Raw genomic sequence first — 19,000 nt, 5'->3', positions numbered from 1 at the left:
ATGGCCTCTCCCTTGGTCTAGGATGCCACCTTAAGGGGCCCGCCTCGTCAGGGGTGTATGTGTGTTAGTGAGGCGAGATGATAAGCGCGACGCTCGCTGGTGCTTCCAGCGCGGTATAGCCTCTAAGCGCAAGTCTCTGAACTGGCGCGCATTCGTCTCGTCGTCACAGGATAACTGTGAAATTTGAGCGGTGACCGTAACATTATATGGCGGAGAAATGAAGATAAAGGTGTTATGTAAGCCCCTTAAGTGCTTTCAAGAATCTGTACTGATTGTTTTATGCCTAAAAATTACTCTGAAAACACGCGTTTTAGGCATTTTAACGCTTCTGAAAATACAGTTTAAAAACTTAATCCGAAATTAAAAGTACTTTTCGGGCCTCAGCGAACTCTTAAATGCTTTTCGTAGACAAACCCCACTCGGATATCTTGAGTAGTTTTAAAATCGCGTTGTTTTTCCTGAAGCTCTGCACACCGTCTGTGTGACTAGGTAGGCGGGCCCCTTAAGGGGCCCGCCTCGTCAGGGGTGTATATGTGTTAGTGAGGCGGGATGATAAGCATGACGCTCGCTGGTGCTTCTAGCGCGGTATAACCTCTAAGCGCAAGGCTCTTAAATGGCGTGTAGTCTTCTCGGCGTCACAGGATAACTGTGGAATTTGAGCGGTGACCGTAACATTATATGGCCGAGAAATTAAGATAAAGATGTAATGCAAGTCTTAATTGCTTTCAAGAATCTGTACTGGTTGTTTTACGCCTAAAAATTACTCTGAAAACATGCGTTTCAAGCCATTTTAACTCTTCTAAAACTACAGTTTAAAAACTTAATCCTATACCAAAAGTACTTTTCGGCCCTCAGCGAACTCTTAAATGCTTTTCGTAAGCAGACCCCACTCGGATATCTTGGGTAGTTTTGAAATCGCGTTGTTTTTCCTGAAGCTCTGCGCACCGTGTGTGTGCCCCGGTAAGCGGAGGCCTTAATCACTGACTGGTCAGTGACTTATGGTGCGTCGGGTGGAGCACCAGCTCTAGGGTTGAAACAGGTCATGCGTGGAGACAGCACCACATACAAGGGCCACATGCTTCGTAAATACTGTTCCGAAGAAACATCCTTTCATTCCACCATTAGCACAGCGTCCTGAGTGGCTGACATCTCAGGGTATCTCTGCTGAGCATTGGACCTGCTGCCTCGAGCCATATGGCCAGAAACCGCCCCTGAGAAGTATTGTGTACTAGTGCATGCTGGATGGCTTCTGAGCAAAAAAAAAAAAAAAAAAAAAAAAAAACACTGAGGCAGGCAATGAAAAAAAAAACTTCATTTGGTTTTATTATCCTTATCAATGTTCCCAGTTATTACTACATCTATTCAAGGATGGGTTTACAAATAAGTTTAATGCATGAAGGTACTGGCACAACACAAAGCATAAATTACTGGGCAATAATCCGAACCCAGTATTACTGTCTTCAATTATTTTGTAGTAAAAAATATTTTATTTTCATATAAATGTACAAATTTTCAAATATCTGTAATTTTACACGATTATTTCAGTTACATTTACAAAAAAAAAGTGTGCCTGGAATCCACGCACGACACAAGTGAAACTTCTTGCTTATTAGGTATGTATAGATAGAAATAAATTATTTACATTTTCAATCCCACTATTCACATAAAAATGAATGATACTTATTAAGTTAATTGCACAAATCATGAACTAATTTCCAGACGAATAAGTAAATTGTAGATACATACTTTAAATTAAATTAAACGAAATATGGCAGCGTCAATCGTTAGCCATTACTAAAACCGAGGAGTAGACAAACACATGCAGCTTTACGAGAATTTCAGTAGCATCACTACTGCGTAATTTATATCTCTCCCCTGCGTCTCCCCTTCTGGCCGTTACAACTATCATACCTATCCCCCCCTTGCCTTCTTCCCATTCGACCGCCAGCACATGCGTTGGAGTGGCGCTGCCGCTGACAAACTCTTCTGCTCTGCTGGTCCCCCCCCCCCCCCCCACACACACCAAATACCTCGTTCGATCGGAATTTTTCATAACGCTCGAAAATTGTAGCCAAGATGGGATGCCAAACTAGTTTAAGACTTTTTGCCCAGACTTGAAGTTAGTTTCAGGTGAATGGAAATCACACTTCAGGAATGAGAATTCCACCCCCCCCCCCCCCCCCCCCAAAGTGCGGCCAACAGGAATCGACCCCAAAAACTCAACACCGAGACTCAGGCAATCAAACTCTCACCCGGGAAAAACTTTAAGCACACCACACACACACACTACATAAACTATATGCATGTGATGAATAGTTAGCAAAAAAATGTTCTATTTTTTATTCTTCTATAAAATTTTATTACGGCTAGTGTTTATGGAGGAAAACAATATTTTTGTGTGTGTGCAATGTTTGTGTAACCAGGGCCGGCGCGTCCATATAGGCGAACTAGGCAACCGCCTAGGGCGCCAAGTAGCTGGGGGCGGCGCAGCACGACACATAACAGCTCATATAATATGTTTAACGATTATTGAAGCTAGATTAAAAATGGATTTTTTGTAACAGTTTGGAATGTTTATATTGATATACGTAATTATCTAAAGTCCACGGTGACCTGTTTGTGATTTGTAATAAGTAAAAAAAAGAAAAAAAACACAAGCCTGCTTACATTTGATTGTTGACAAAATATTTGGCTTACGTGATGTATTTTGAGGCAAGAACAATTTTTTTTGGGGGGGGGGACCGGCCCGGGGGGGAGGGGTTGTGGGGGCATTAAAGTTTTTCGCCTACGGCGCCAATTTACCTTGCACCTGCCCTGCGTATAACTCGATTCGTACTGAAGTAATTTTGACACTTTTTAAAATCATTGTGTGCTTCAGAGCCTGAATTATTATATAAGATATTTGAAAAACAAACAAGAGGTTAGGAAGGCGCCCTCACCAGGGTCTTGGAGCGGTCGGAGCCCGGCAGCGTGTCCTCGGACGCGGAGTGGCCCGCCTCGTGGCCCGAGTCGTCCCCCTGGGCGGCGGAGACGGGCCCGAAGTCGTAGGCCATGTTGTTGAGCAGGCGCCAGTCCCAGGCGGGCGGGAAGGTGGAGGCCGTGCGCGGCGCGTCGGGCACCGCCCTCAGCCGGGCCCCCGGGTCTGCCTCGCCGGGCTTCAGGCGGTAGTAGCCCGGGAACTTCCCCCTCTGCGGGCAACATCCCGCCGGTCTCACTCTCGCATCACTCTCGCGTCACTCTCACCAAGCAGCAGTTGGTCACTATGCTCATTGAATATATATACTGTATGGAAGTCGCCAGCCCAGGTTAACATTTCTAATACGGTTTTGATGTAGTTGGTTAATTCACCGCCGCAATCGCCACCATCTCTAGGGCATCGACTTGCGGTGGTCCCTAGCGGACAAGTGTCGAACTCTTCAAACACCCACTTCCCCCCTCCCGTTGAACGACCTTGAGCTGCAGTGAATGTTGGGTTGGTGGTGCGGGGGAATGACAGCGGGCGACAGTGCTGCGCTCTTAACGTGTAGATAACAACTAAGACGATACAGGGCGTTACGGCAGCGCACTGCAGCGGTGAAGTTCCCAAGCTGCTCATCATACGCTTCTGAAAAAACGTAGAGTAAATCCTATCCACTCGCGACTTCTATACAGTCTATATATATTCAAAGCTATGCTATCAGATCACGTAAAACAAACTGTTGACAAGAAAATGTTGAAACGAAAAAAGGCATGACTTGATGTAAGCTTTTGGACATACGCAATTGCTAAGCACATGTATGTCTGTAGAAGAAAACTACAAAAAACCCAAAAGACAAAAACACAAATTAAGCAAAAAAAATTGCTGTTGTCAACAGGATATAAACACCACATAATATTCCGTAACAGTGTTGACATCATTTGTGTTTTTTTTTTGTTTTTTTTCGTTCTCTTCTGTTTTGAAAAACTATTGTGTTTGTTTCGTCTTTTCGTTTTGTCGTGTTTTTGTCTCGTTTCAACTGTTGTGCTGAATTTTTTTTGGGTTCAATATTTTTGGGCCTTCATCATTTGTGGGGATTTTTTCGTTCTGTTAGTCCATTTTTCTTTGTTGTTCTTTGTTTGTTGACCATATTTCCTGTTACGGAATATTATGTGGTGTTTATATCCTGTTGACAACAGCAATGTTTTGCTTAATTTATTGTTTTTTTTTTGTCTTTTGGGTTTTTTGTAGTTTTCTTCTACAGACATACATGTGCTTAGCAATGGCTAATGCACTCCCATTGCACACATCTTACAAAGATAATAAAACAAAAAAGGCATATTTCAGCTATATTTTTCTTTGAAGTGAAAATTTAATATAATTAAATGAAACTCTTGAAATAAAACAAAAAAAAATGTATTTACGAACTACACATTCCAAATTTTCCTTTACAAAATATAATGTTTCAGACAAATTTTTTTTAAAAAAATTAATTCCATTATAAAGCTGTGTTTACAACAGTTGCGCTCTATGGCATATATTTGGCAAAATGCTCCCAGGAAACAAGGACAGTGCTAGTGGCAGAACTCGTGTATACGAAAGAGAGAGTAAATGCGCATTAAAATGCACACTGAAAACTAAGAATAGAATAAGACACATTATGACTTCAGACATTGTAATGCAAACAATATTATGTAATATAGAAATTATAAGCTATCTTGGACTTTGAGGTTGAGCCGCATCGAAGTGGTAGATTGTAGCGATGTTTCACTCTACATTGCAGCAGGCATCTTCAAGATTGATAAAAACATCAGTTGATTTTCAACCTCAAAGATACCTGCTGCAATGCCAAGTGAAATGTCAGTACAATATACCATTTCAATGTGGCTGAACCTCAAAAGCCAAGATACTTTATTAGAAGGGACCCGGAATTTTCGCGGATTCTTTTGGTCATCAGTTAGACTGCCAATAGAGAAACATATGAGAGTACTTAAGTCACTATGAATTTTAGCCTGACACCAACTAAATCCATGAAATTTCCAGATCTATTTTAATTAGATAACAGCCACGAAAGCCTGCAATCTGCTTTATAAATAAAAAAAATAAGTCAAAATATCGAACATTATCCATAATTCATCACTGAGACTCGATCACTCGGGTGAGTTCACCGGACCGACGTCTTGTGTTCGAATATCGCAGACAAGACATGCTCGGGTGAACTGGCTTACCTCGAGTACAGCACAGTCAAGAGAGACAAGAGATGGCAGACGCAAGAGACATGAGACTATAATGGCTCCCGCACATGGTAAGTCCGAACTGTGGACTGATCAGTCGGAACTGATGGACTGATGAACTAACGGTTTCCCATCAAATCGGACTGTGGACTCAAGTGCTTCAGTCCGAACTGCCATGTGTGGGAACGGCATCTTTTCATTTCCAACTGTCATGTGACTCCAAACAATCAACCCATCAGCTGAGTGTCGTAGCAGTCATCTTTGTTATACTCTTTGGTTACTTTGCTATTTTTTTCTCCTTTCTCTAACTAAAAGTTCAATTGCACCATCCAAAGTTTCTTCCATACGCTACGATGAAACAATACATCCAACAGCAACAGAAACCTCAAGACTGGTTCAGTCCAAACTGTCAATTCGGGCTGAGCAGTCCAAACTGGGAGCTTGACTGATTGTGTGTAGGGGTCTTAAGGCTTACACCTCAGTTGGATCACACCAAGCCCAGTCACTCACTCTTGATTTAATTGGGGCCCTCCACTCAGGCCAGCATTCCAAAACACAAAAAATAAGGGTTTTAGGTGTTGAATATGCTGCATCTGTACCCTAACAGTGCTTAGTAGAACACGGTCATTCCCTTACTTTATGGAATGGATTATCGTGTTTTATCCATGGCCATTCCGCAGAGACTATCTTGGAATACATTTTGTACACTTTAATGGTCATAACAAGAAATAATAGCAACTTTAAAAGTACTTGGGAGTATTGGAAAAGCCGTTCTATTTTTGTGAGATGGTGCTTCTATCTCTAGTATTTTTCCCGTTACAATTGTATCGATGGTTGCGAAACGTCCGCTAGAATTCTTTGAAACTAGTTTCTAGCCTCGCATAGGGCACAGTTTATTAAAACAGCTGCCTATCCGGTTTCTTACTGGGATTCGGTTTGGACATGTTCTGGAATATGGCCTGCGAGTTAGGTTACGGTTGTTTTCCAACAAGGCAACAAAGTTTATTCTTTACCTTATCCGAACGTCTTGGAATACCGCCCTCAAAACAGCACCTGGTGTGGTCGGAATACGATAATCACTCCTGACAATTGAATAGTAGCAACGAAGCAATTATCGCAATTCGCGTCAGCCCTTCGTCAGTAGGGGAGCATCCCTCGGGCCCTCCCCCAGCCGTCAAGTGCGCACGCGTCTCACGTTGTTACTATCATTATGGGTTATTACGTTGTCGAGAGCTCTTTCGTCGGCCGTGGCTCCCGCCAGCAAGTTGTAGGTGCTGCCGTCGTCCTTGACGGCCGCCGCGTAATGCAGCGGCAGCTTCCCGTCGTTGTCTGTCATGTTGGCAGCTTTGGGGTTCCTCTCGAGGATGTACTCGACCAGTTCTGTGTGCCCCAGGCCCGCAGCCTGAAAACAAAAATAATAATTGGTTGTCTGTAAAGTTGGTTTACGGACGATAGTTTAACGTGACAACGTCATAACAAAACATTGATGAAATGATTGCATAATTTTATGAATAAAATTGAATCATTTTTATTGAATTATCACTATTTTTTATGGATACAAAGAAATTAAATGAAATCTACAATTTAATTGATAAATTTACTTTTATTTGCACTCATTAATTCAAATATGTTTATTACTTTAACGAAGATTAACTATAACTTTTATACATGTTTGCTTTTTAACTTCTTCCAATCTGTGTTATTCTGTTAAGGATATGACGTTGATAGGAAAAGTAGGAAACGAATGGGAGTGTTTCAAATTTAATGTGCCTCGAAAAAGTCAAATCGATGGTTGTTCCAATCGAGTGGAAGAGAGACAGATGCGGCGCAAGCGTACAATGAGCGTAACGGAACACAGCGTAACGGGACAATGTGCGTTACGGGACACTTTTTCGTGCGTGGACCGGCATTCATCGATTTATTAGACGTGGTCACGTCAAAATGAATGTCACTTAGTTCAGTTGTTATTGTGCGCCCAAATAATCTTCAGTACAACAGTTAATGGAGGCAATAATGTGCACTCAAGAATTATAGGCAACAATTAATGTAAGAATAACAAAACTGCTACACTAATGGCCAGCCTCCAATCTCTTCATTTATGTCAGCCTTTACTTGCATTACTTCGCCACTTTTAAAAGAGTTTTTTTTTTTCGGTTTCTATATATTCAATGACGTGACGAGGCGAAATATAATAAACTATGGCGTCTTTATGTTTATACCTGACAATTTTGTCTGTTTCATGCTCTCCGAATATGAATTCATTATTTGTAGCAGGCAAACAAATGTAATTAAATGTATTTTAACTTTATGTTGCTGACTGGGGAATCAATCAGATTCACTAAGGATATTCGCTCATGATAGAAGATTCTAAAGCGAAATCTGCAGAAAAGATACATTCAAGATGGGAAAGTTTAACTGATTTGCAGTAATGTAATAGATCAGTTTCTAATATTTCAAACTTAAGGCCGCTTCCTACCCGGGAACACATACGGTGTGGAGAGCTTCAGAAAATAAAAAAACCACGCGATTTGGAAACTGCTCGAGAGGTAAGAATGAATGGCATCTGTTTAACAAAATTATTTCATAATTTGCTGAGGGTGGATTATTAGCTGTTTCTGCATTTCGTTTTTAAAATTGTATTTTTAGGAGAGTGAAAGTGGCTAAATATCGTGTTTTCAGAATGATTTTCAGGCATGAAACATCTGGTACAGATTAGTGAAAGCACCCAAGAGACTTTATCGTCATTTCACAGCCATATAATGTTATTGTTACCACTCGAATCTTTTTGGCCTACTGACGACGAGAAGACTGCGCGCCAGTCCAGAGGCGACACCCGCGCTAGAAGCACCAGCGAGCGTCGCACTGACACAAATACACCCCTGACTAGGCGGGCCCCTAGAAGTGCGAGGATCTATCGAGCTGGCGATTGGTCGATGGCGTCCCCCCCCACCTTGTGCAGTGGGTTGAGTCCATTTTGGTCCTTGCTGCAGAGCATGGCGCCGGGCACGGGGTCAGCCGTCTTCTTCTTGAACGTCGCCACGTCGTTGGAGACGGCAGCTGCGTGGACGTCCCTGATGGTCCCCTGGGGAACACGCCAGACACGAGAACTCGCGGCTGCAGCCCTCCTCGCCGTTCGGAGCAGCAGCAGCCGACCCTAAGATGATGAGCGCCTGACGCAAAATCTAGGGGTGTGTGCCTGATACTATCAATTGGTTAGCAAATAAAACTGTAAAAACATGCCGAATGAATTGAATGTTGTTAAAAAAAAAAAAGATATTAACAATTCAGTAAGGAATCGCTGTTAATCTTCATTATAACAAAAAAAAAATTGCTACCCTGGCGGAAAGTTTATTCTTACACAGAAAAAAAAATTATTTACTTTTAAAAACGATTACTTTGTAATAATACGAGGAAAATTTGTTGTTAATTTGTACAAAACATTGTTATGGTTATTTTATCACATATAAAATAAGTTTTTGGGAACAATACTGAATATTTCTTGTCGTGCTTACGAAAATTGGCACACAATTTTAATTTTTTATTGATGTATTATAAAAACATTTTTTTTTCAACCATTGAAAAGATTAACGGATAATCAATCTTTTATTATGCTAATTAATGTGTCCAGTTATTACTGGAAAGCTATTCAGGGATCGCTTTACAAATAACTTTAACTATTGGAGGTACTGGGACAACACAAGGGCAAGAATCCGAACCCAGCATAGCTGCGAACATGTTAATGTACCAATTTATCAGTATCTGTAATTTTGCATGATTATTTCAGTTCCCTGCAGCATGGCAGGGTTCAACCTGAGCCGACGCCGCCACGTGGAGCCCGCTCAAGGCTGTTCCAGCGATCACCGACCGCACCAACGGCCCCGGAGTGGGGATAGCACATGAAAATGCGCAAGTATGCTGCGTCATTTCTACATTTCCTTGCATTCCCTACATTTCCCCTCATGCGATCAGAATTTTCGTAACGCTCGAAAACTGTCACCCCTTCAGCAAAGAAGTTCCAGTTCAAAAAATTACAGAGGTATTTTTGCTTCAATTATTTACTCACGCGGTGAAGATCGCACACGCCCCTTCCCCTGACTTGCCACCGCCGGTGTTCTCGCGGGATGTGCAGGGGAAAGTAGCACGGCGACGGCGACTCACCATGATGTAGGGCACGGCGTCGAGGAACCGCTTGACGCGCGGGTTGTTGCTCGTCTCCACCCGCAGCTTGTTGCCGTGGCCCTCCCACAGCATCTGCTGCAGCCGCCCCAGGTCGCGGTCGTGGATCCAGATGCGGATGTTGGCCTTGGTCACCACGAAGCCTGTGCCCGCCGCGACACCCACACGCCCTCCGGTAAGACGAGCCAACACGTTCCCGCGCGGTCCAGGGACGTCGGAACAGGGGGGGGGGGGGGCAGCAGGGGCGAGTCGCCCCCGTGCTGTTATGCATGGGGGGGGGGGCGAGAGTAGCATTTCGCCCCCCCTCCTTTTCCCAGAATAAATGTTTGGTCCTAGTAGTATTTTTCTCAACCAGTAGTTACAAACGTTGCGTTGGTGATCACACTGATTAGAAAATCATATCTATTGACATTAAATTCCAAGGCCGAAGCTGAGGGGTAGATCACATGGGTTAGGTTATTTGCCACCCACTACCCACGATATTTTAATCCATATTTAATACATACTACGTCATCAAATTCTTGGAATGGTATATTTAATATTTTGGTTCGGAAACTCATTAAATAGCATAATTTGGCGTCTAAAATTCCAAATATTTCCGGGGGAGAGCCCCCGGACCCCCCACTCTAGGACTGAGGTAAGTGTGATACATCTTTACGCACCCCTCCCCCCCCTCATGAAAACGTTCCGACGTCCCTGCGCGCGGGTGCCGCGAGAACACCACGCCGGGCGAAGCTCTCGCCTCGACATTCGACAAACATCATGTTTAGGCAAAACCATAAATAAGACTTTTGTTCTGCTCATCAACACGAAAATAAATAAGTGCAGGTATTAAGAAAACTAATGCACCCATTTATTAAATAGCAGGAGAAAAACTTAAACTTGACGCTGCAGTTATCAAGATCCGGAATGCAGAGACCCACGACGTAACCTTGGCAGCCAGGGAGTAAACACGGCAGAAGAAATTTCTTCAAAAGAGAATTGCGTTATTTCAGGTGAAGAGAATAACTACTATGAAAAAGAGCATTGTTGGTAGCACACACTGGTTGCGAATTATCTTGAGATTTTCGTGAATTTGCGTAGAACACTAGTTACTTACTTACTATGCGAGTATCTTGTTAATTCGCGAATATATATATTTTTTTAATTGACGAAGAACACTGTTCACTAGTTATTCCAGGATCGCGTGAATTTACGACCACCTTCGTAAATTTACGAAGAACATTGGTTATTTTTTATCCAGGGACCTTAGTGACTTTATTAATATATATGTGCATTTACGAAGAAAACTGTTCACTGATTATTACGGGAAATTGTTAATTTATGTATACTTTCATAAAAATAAATACGCAGAACATTGGTTATTATTATTAATTATCGAGAGAACTTAGTGAGTTTTAAATATCTTTGTAAATATACGAATATTGAGTTGATCAACTTGAAACACTAACTGACAAAAATATTCTTGGTAAGCAGGATATAATAGTAGGTCCGGATACATCGTTCCAGGTGAGGAGTCGAAGAGTAGGTCACCAGCTTGGATTGTGAAGTCATGTCAGCCATGGGTTTTGCCTTGGCCGTGACCTTTTACCTTGACCCCTGTATCTATATTGAATGACTTTTGTCCTGACCGCCATTTTGTTTTCTAGAACTTGCTGCCATTTTTAATATGATGTAACATCTGAAATTTTGTTTTTTAGAACTTTCCACCTTTTTAAAATACGATATCATGTACGCCTTATTGAAAATCCATAATTATTATCCAGAAAAAACCGGAAAAAATTAAAAATACAAAAACATTTGTAATAATTGTAATAAAATGTTCATAGACAGGCACTTACGTCATGAACAATCCTACTTCAAGTCGTGGGACTTCCCACCTCGCATTAATTTGTGGGTAGCAGATGCAGAAATCGAGAACCGGTAGTAATTTGTTTAGTTTTGTACTTGTAGAATATGCGTAGTAACTTTTTTCATTATAAAAATCTCGTGGTGTTTTATTTCTAAAACCTATCACTTTTAATGTAATTTTAAATAAATGAATATTTTTTACCTCAAATTATATTTTTTTCACGCCGAACAAGTATCGGACCAAAAATTTAAATCAATAGTCAATCGATATTTTAATAATTTTTAAATTTTTATGAAATTCTAGGTTAATAATTACATATTTTGAAGATGGTGGCCAAGACTGCTGACAAAATGGCGTATGCCAGGGTAATAAATATTACTGCACTCTATCGGGTAAAAATTAAACCAATATGGCCGCAGCGCGCTCTAGCATATATGTGTACTACGTGACACAAGTGCTTTTTGTATCGAGTACTGAAAAAAGATGGCAGCAGCGCTATTTAGCAGACGTTCTGTGTACTACATGGTATTAGCGCTCCTAGTAGCAAGTATTGAAAATAAATATGACTGAAACGTCATCAAAGGTCTGGGTTAAATGTCAAAGCCAAGATCAAGGTCAAATGTCAAGGCCAAGGTCAAATACAAAATGTCACCCAATATGTCCGCCGTGACGTTCCAATTCAAAATGGCGGACTTGACATCAATAATTCAAGATGGCGGGTGCAATGTCAAGATTGTGATTTCAGTGTAACTAAAAGTTGCTATTGTGACGTAATAATTCAAGATGGGCACCGTGACAACAGAGGTCGATCATTGACTCTACCACACCTATGTGCTTTGACCTACCAATGCACATTACTAGCGTTCCATTTTAAATACTTTATTATTTACAATAGAAATATTGTTCAGTTCCAACTTTAAAGACATACTCCAAACTTGGGAAGCACTTGACACCGCAAGTCGTAAAAAAGGTTTTCAACTTGTTTTGTCGTGATGAACCTGCGGCCGAATATTTTTCGGTCGAATTCAGACTCATTCTGTATATTTGTATGTACTGTTCCCTCAAAGTGACATCCTTATCCATACTAATATTATAAAGCTGAAGAGTTTGTTTGTTTGGTTGTTTGTTTGAACGCGCTAATCTAAGGAACCACTGGTCCGATTTGAAAAATTATTTCAGTGTTGGATAGTATATTTATTGAGGAAGGCTATATGCTATATTATATTATCAATAACATTAGGGATCCTTACTAAAAGTCCAATTTAGAATCAAATGCGTTGAGGGGGTTAGATACAACATGCAGTACACGTACGAAGTGTGTGTTGACAATGCCGCAGGCGCTAGAAGTGCAGGCGCTAGAAGTTTATTTCCTATTGCCTATTAACATTGTTGCCACGCACTAGATGCCTTATCATTCTTAATTTTCCCATACAAGTAAAAAACACCCGTGTGATATTAACAACGAATCAATCAGTACCCTCATATAGAATACATAGAGATAGTGTGAGGTATATATGTAGATATAAAGAGATAAATACAGATAGAGAGATACATAGATATATAGGACTATAGATGTAGATAGAGATAAATATATATTTAGAGACATGGAAAGATTATTTGTATATGTGTAACTACTTAAAACATATTACAAAACAAAACTGAATGAGGCATTGCAATGCATGCCGAGCCTTAGCTAGTTAATGGAATCTTTTCAATATTAGTAATCCCTTATTTTTCAGTTTTTTTTTTTCTATATTGTTTTATAGAGTCTAGATTACATACAGACCAGGTAAATAACTATAAACTGGCAGAACAACCTCTGTCGGGATCTGAAAGTGATATAAATTATTTTGCACACTTGAAATTCAAATTAAGAAGACAATTACTAACTACATCTGATCTCTAAACAGTTCCCCTTCACCCTGTGTTCAGCCCGGGCAACGCTGGGTACTGCAGCTAGTATTGAAAATATTTTGGAATTATAGCCTTTAGTAATACTTATAGCACTTGAGTAATTTAATTACTCGTAAAATGGGTTTCATTATATGTTAAAATAGAAATAACATGTTAAATTAACAAACTAGTATTTAAAAAAAAAATGTTTATAAGGGAGTTTCAACCTCACGCATAAATTAGATTACCATAAATTCAGTTGAATTTTATTTGTTCGTTGGTATTAATTTATTAGTTGATAAAAAATAAATGTTAACAACCTGTTTAACTGTTTAATACCATTTGTAGATGTCTAAAATTCTACAGGTAATAACTTCATCTAGTAGCGTATGAACTTGAATACTGTCACGGCGCACAGTGGTCTCGATTAAGTAATCATATAACAAAAAATCCTAGCGCTCTTATTAGTCAAAGTTTTTAAACGAAAATTGGTACATACACTTTTTGAAAGAAACTAGTTACGAATCTAAAACTTTTTTTAAACAAAATGTCGGAAACAATATGGTGACAGACACATTTTTAAATAAAAATATTTAAATTATATTTTTAGATATGCTTCTCAGAATTACTAACATATGCTTAAACAATAATCGTTTTAGTTAGATTCTTAAGTTTTAAGTAACTGCGCTAATAACCAGTGCTAATCTCTGGAGTAGTTCTTTATTTTTCTCACACGTAGTTTATCATTAAAATCAAAAAGAGCGCATGTAACTCAATACACGTGTCAAAACGAAACTTCTTTGGCAATTCAAACCTCGACTCCTAAGTATATCGAAAGGGATAAAACGGCAGAGGGAGAAATATATTAAAAAAAGGCAATTTTCTAGATAAATATGGCTCACTGTTAAAATACATCATAAAGAAAAACTGTGCGTGTTACTGTTTCTTCAAACAATTTTGCCATCTGAAACATGCCACATTTCTGAACGAAATATGAAATTCAAAACACGTAGCGCTATCTAAGCGGGAAATGCTGGGACTGTCTCAACAGCGCTCTCTACGCTGCTGGTCGAACAAGGAGTAATGCGATTTCGCTGGTAGCAAATATACATTTCAAGGCACTCACAGCTGACTGCATAGGATACCTATATATATTTTCTGAAACAAGCACATGCGCACACTCTCTGTCTTATTCTTCTGTTCATCTATCTCTCTCGGGAACGAATCATCGCACAAAGAGGAGAATGGAAACGAGCCCAGAAACGTATATGGCATAGTGCTCTCTTTATATCTCTTTGGCCAAGTATATCTATACACTCTGTCATTTTCGCGTCAGAAACGTTTAACGACAATGTTTCACGAACACGTATCATTAAAATTCGGCCTTGAAGTTTTACTCTAAACGTGTCCAAAGAAGTTTCACTTAAAAAAAAAACTTGCAATTAATCATTATTAAACAGTTTTAAGTTCACGCCGCGGCGTAAGAATGGAGTGGACATGTACCACCTGTCCAGGTGGAGTCGGCCTACGTCGTGTGATTCACGCGGGCTGCAACTGCCGGCTCGATATCAACCACTCCCCCTCCCTTCTCACCTTCCATTCCCCGAACAGGGCAGTCAGGGGTATCGAGCTCGTATCGACCAGCCGTCATCAATATTTCTCGCGCCCCACTTAGCGTGGCCGGCGCCACGTCGCAGCCGGGGCGCGAGTGTGTTTTGTTCTCCTCGCCACGCTGCCCGGAAGGCTCGGGTCGGAAACGAGGTCGGTTCCAGCTACGCCTTTCCCCCGACACTTGCCTGCCGTCTGGATGGCCGCGGGAGTTGCGGCTCTTTTAGTTGGACGGGAAATTAAAAAAATATATATTTTTTCAAAGCAATCACGAGGACTGCTGACGGAAGTGAAAACCTTTTCGCAATTTTTACGTACAATTATTATCACACAACAAATTTGTTATAAGAAAATATTTTTTTGATAAAATTCGGAGACTTTTTCGCAATTTTTATGAAAAAAATATTATCACACAGTAAATTTGTTTTATCACGTTAGTAAAATAACTCCTAAATTACTATAAAATACGCATTGCATAGTAATTGTAGGTATTAAAAAAATAAATAATAATGTTCTTAATTTTTAGGTTATATTGCTACAAAGACTCCGTTTTCTTCGTTATTCAAACTATATATCTATATGAGAATATTGATATAGTTTATACTCACTTTTTACTGCTCATGAATCGTATACTTAAAGATTTAAAAGCGCAATAAGTTTCTATGCTAATAGGAACAGATATAGTGTTATCGTTAACACGTCACGTGACCATGTCGATGACGACTTACATGAGTTTACTCCCTATCCAAACCTTCCCATAGGAGTTTTCACTTCAAAAATATTCGCGTATTCATGTTGCGATTGGCTAAGAAGTCGTGTCAACACGTTTACCTTCACGCGTCTTCAGTGATCCGAGAGCGTTTGTATGAACGATTCTGGTGCAATGTAAAACATCCAACAAAAGGAAGTATCGAATCACAAGCACCCCAGTTAATAGTAATGGAGGATCTAGAGGATGGTGGAGTACATCCTGGAGGTTGTCGAAGTCGTGAAATTTTTCAGTCCATAGCTTTAGATGACCACGGTGAATTCTGAATCACTTGAATGTAGGCCAGGGCGCACGTATAATCCCCCCTCCCCAATCCTAATAAATCCTACCAAAAAAAAAACGCGTTGGTGAGTCTTTCAGTACTCGCCACAGATGTGTAATATCTTTATCCCCGCAACGAACACATTAATGTGTTCCATTATTGCAAATACACTCTTAATACGAAATTCGGACAGAACGATATTTTAATGAAACGGCTCCGAATAAAGCTTAAAAAAAAAGACTGGAAAAAAATACTGAACCCCTGCTTTGGGCATGATTTCCGACAAGGAATTTTATTAAAATTCTGCCCAACTTGTTAGAACTCACTAAAGTTTCGCTTTGTCTTTGCGAACTTTGGTTCGCGCCATCCACCATAGATGGCAGCGCCGTGGTTACACTTTTTCCGTTCCTTGCGACTTGCGTTACGTTCACGAAATTACTCCTACCAAATACCGTATACCGAGAGCTAAGATGTTACACATCAAAAAACATCATCCCCACCAACAAAAGAAAAGAAACTGAAAGCAAACAGCGGACAAAGAGATGATATCCCTCGCGTCCGCTACTGGACATGATGCTCAGAAACCAATAGTCATGCCGAGCTGTTGGGATCGAACCCGCGACCCTAGCCAAAAGAGCGTGACGCCACATCTTCGTGAATTTACAAGAATTAAGCTTGCTTGCTTTTATTGGTTTAAAACAACCATCAGAATCAGCCTAGAGTGTTAGAAAAACCTTCAAAAACTGGCTTAGTCGCCAGAAGGGGAAAAAAAATACTCTTCTTCACTTAATGTGTTTTACCCTGTTATCAGCGGAGCACAGGACTAGCACGTTAGAGATAATCTGGTGCAGATTCAGCGAAAACCACTTTTTCTGGAACTACAGAGAATTCTTCGTTTATTTGAGAAGTATTAATAATATTTAAATATGTTCTCGAGAGCTGGGCCCCGGGTGTGGTGTTGGTTTCGGGGTTCGCCATTTTGGATTATGACGTCACGGTCGCCATATTGGATGACCCTTAACTTGACCTTGACCCCGACCGCCCCCTTGAATTATTACATTACGACCGCCATCTTGAATCACCTTGACCGATCGGATATGCCTTTCTGAGTAAAAACTGCGCCCAGTTTTTCAACCTCCTTGGCAGCGCCACACTGATACTTATTGCCTTCCCCTACTTCCCCTTACTTCAGCTCAACTCTCACGCTTCTCTCGCCAGGGACGTGCTAACTGCTCTTTGAGCCGGGTGAGTTGTGGGGAGGGGGGGATTAATTTGGCTAAATTTGAATAATGTTTATAGAGAAATGAAATTTTCTTTTGAATAATTTATTATGGAAACTGCTACAGAAAAAGTTTTGCAATGATGTTAATATTAGTAGATGATAACTATCAAAAACTGGATTTGTTATCACAAAACCAGTTTCGTGCAATGTTTTTTTTTATTGAAAAAGGTGGTTTGATTTTTCAGGTGGTGTTTTATTTGCATACAAATTTAAATGTAGGAAACTATAGAAGTACATACTGTGCCCGCACTATATAGGCAAGACATCTGACCCCCGCTATATAGTCAAGACATCTGGCCCGCACTATATAATAGCAAAACATCTGGCCAGCACCATATAGTCGCAAGACTTCTCTACCGTACTATATAGTCGCAATACATCTGGCCTGCATTATACAGTCGCAAGACATCTGGCCGGCACTATATAGTCGCAAGACTTCTATACCGCAATATATATTCGCAAGACATCTGGCCTGCACTATATAGTCACAAGACTTCTGGCTATGGTCGAAGACTCCTGGCCGGCACTATTTGGTCCCAAGTCTTCCGGCGCCCACTATATATTCGCAAGACATCTGACCCCCGCTATATAGGCTAGTCTCAAGACATCTGGCCCCCACTATATAGTCACAAGACATCTGGCCTGCACTATATAATCGCAAGACTCCTGGCCCACACTATATATCAGCCAGGACAGTGGCGACACTGACCGCCCTTGCCCGAGGTGAACCTCTTCATGGCGGCGCTGACGTGGCGCGCCTCGGCCGGCGACGCCTCCTCCGGGTGGTCGAGGTAGTAGGCGGCGGTGCGGCCCTTGCTGTCGACGAGGCCCTGGTCGGCGCCGGCTGCCGTCAGCAGCGCCCAGCAGTCCTCGGGGGCCGAGGTGCGGCAGCAGTAGTGCAGCGCAGTGCGGCCCTCCTGCGCACCGCGAACAACACTCCTCTGCTAGGAACCACACTGCTTGCACTCTGGCGCAGGCTTCCGTCTGCCCACATGTTTGCATGCAGAGAAATAAAAATAAATATATATGCAGATGGTTGGAAACAAAAATAAATTATATAATTATTCGCCGATCAGAGCAAATAATGAAATACGTGTTGCCGATCCATGGACGTTGATCCCTTGGGGGGGGGGGGGGGGGATCAGAGGACGCCCGCTTGCGCTTTCAAAATCGTGACTGCGAAACGGGTTTGATAAACGTAAACGTCAAAACTATGTGTTATGGAAAACTGTGTGTATATTTTATTTTTAAGTTTCCTGCTTATTGCAAACAAACGGAAATTTCACACTATTAGAAACAGCTCCGATAAAAGCGAAAAAAGGACTTAACAAAATCCTAAACCCCGGCTTCGGACCTGATTTTTGACAAGTAATTTTATTAATATACTGTCCATATTGTTAAAATTCGTTAAACAGTCAATACAATCAATTTTCCGAACACGTTAGAAGTTATACTTTTATGTCAATACTGAAATATTAACCAGAAACATTAACATGTCTACACATCAAAAAGTTTATTCGTGTACATGTTTTTTTTTAAAGGCTAGTAATATGTTTGTAAAATTACAGAAAAAGGTAGTATTATAATTATGAATGGTCCGGTCGAGTCCTCAAACCGTCTTATATAATCGAAAATATTGTTGTTCTTTTTTTAAAATTATAAGTCAACAAAAAAAATACTGCAGGAGGAAATTCTTTCGAAAATTCAGTAGTGGTACTACTCTGAAGTTTACTAGGTTTCTTTGTGTTTTTTTTTCTATCCATCCTATTACCGTTCCCGAAAATGTTGTTCAAATTTTTAAATATGCAATCATGTAAAAATTACAGTATTAATATATTCGGGAAACTTATTTCGCAAAGTTACTGAATTTTTTTGACACAAAAGTTGCATTATTTTATTTATTGTAAATTATTTTATTTTCGACCCTTGAGACCTAGGTTCGGATCCGAGGGGTATATTCGATGTACT

At 40.6% G+C, this 19,000-nt stretch overlaps 1 protein-coding gene across 3 annotated transcripts in view; it reads right to left on the bottom strand.

Annotated features, from left to right (window-relative positions):
• The window catches only part of LOC134534157 (uncharacterized), a 70,198-nt gene that overhangs the window by 38,247 nt on the left and 12,951 nt on the right, over nucleotides 1-19,000 (bottom strand). For all 3 annotated transcript variants that reach the window (XM_063372290.1, XM_063372289.1, XM_063372292.1), the window contains exons 5-9: nucleotides 17,742-17,949; nucleotides 9,349-9,509; nucleotides 8,141-8,272; nucleotides 6,413-6,592; nucleotides 2,940-3,188 (exon numbers count right to left, since the gene is read on the bottom strand). In XM_063372290.1, coding sequence (XP_063228360.1) covers nucleotides 2,940-3,188; nucleotides 6,413-6,592; nucleotides 8,141-8,272; nucleotides 9,349-9,509; nucleotides 17,742-17,949 — 930 coding nt within the window. The remainder of the gene's footprint in view (nucleotides 1-2,939; nucleotides 3,189-6,412; nucleotides 6,593-8,140; nucleotides 8,273-9,348; nucleotides 9,510-17,741; nucleotides 17,950-19,000) is intronic.

The sequence above is a fragment of the Bacillus rossius genome, chromosome 7 (genome assembly GCF_032445375.1).
Source record: "Bacillus rossius redtenbacheri isolate Brsri chromosome 7, Brsri_v3, whole genome shotgun sequence".
In the NCBI taxonomy this organism is placed as follows: domain Eukaryota; kingdom Metazoa; phylum Arthropoda; class Insecta; order Phasmatodea; family Bacillidae; genus Bacillus; species Bacillus rossius.
The sequence above is the reverse complement of the archived record's forward strand: the minus strand, read 5'-3'. Positions and strand labels throughout refer to the sequence as shown.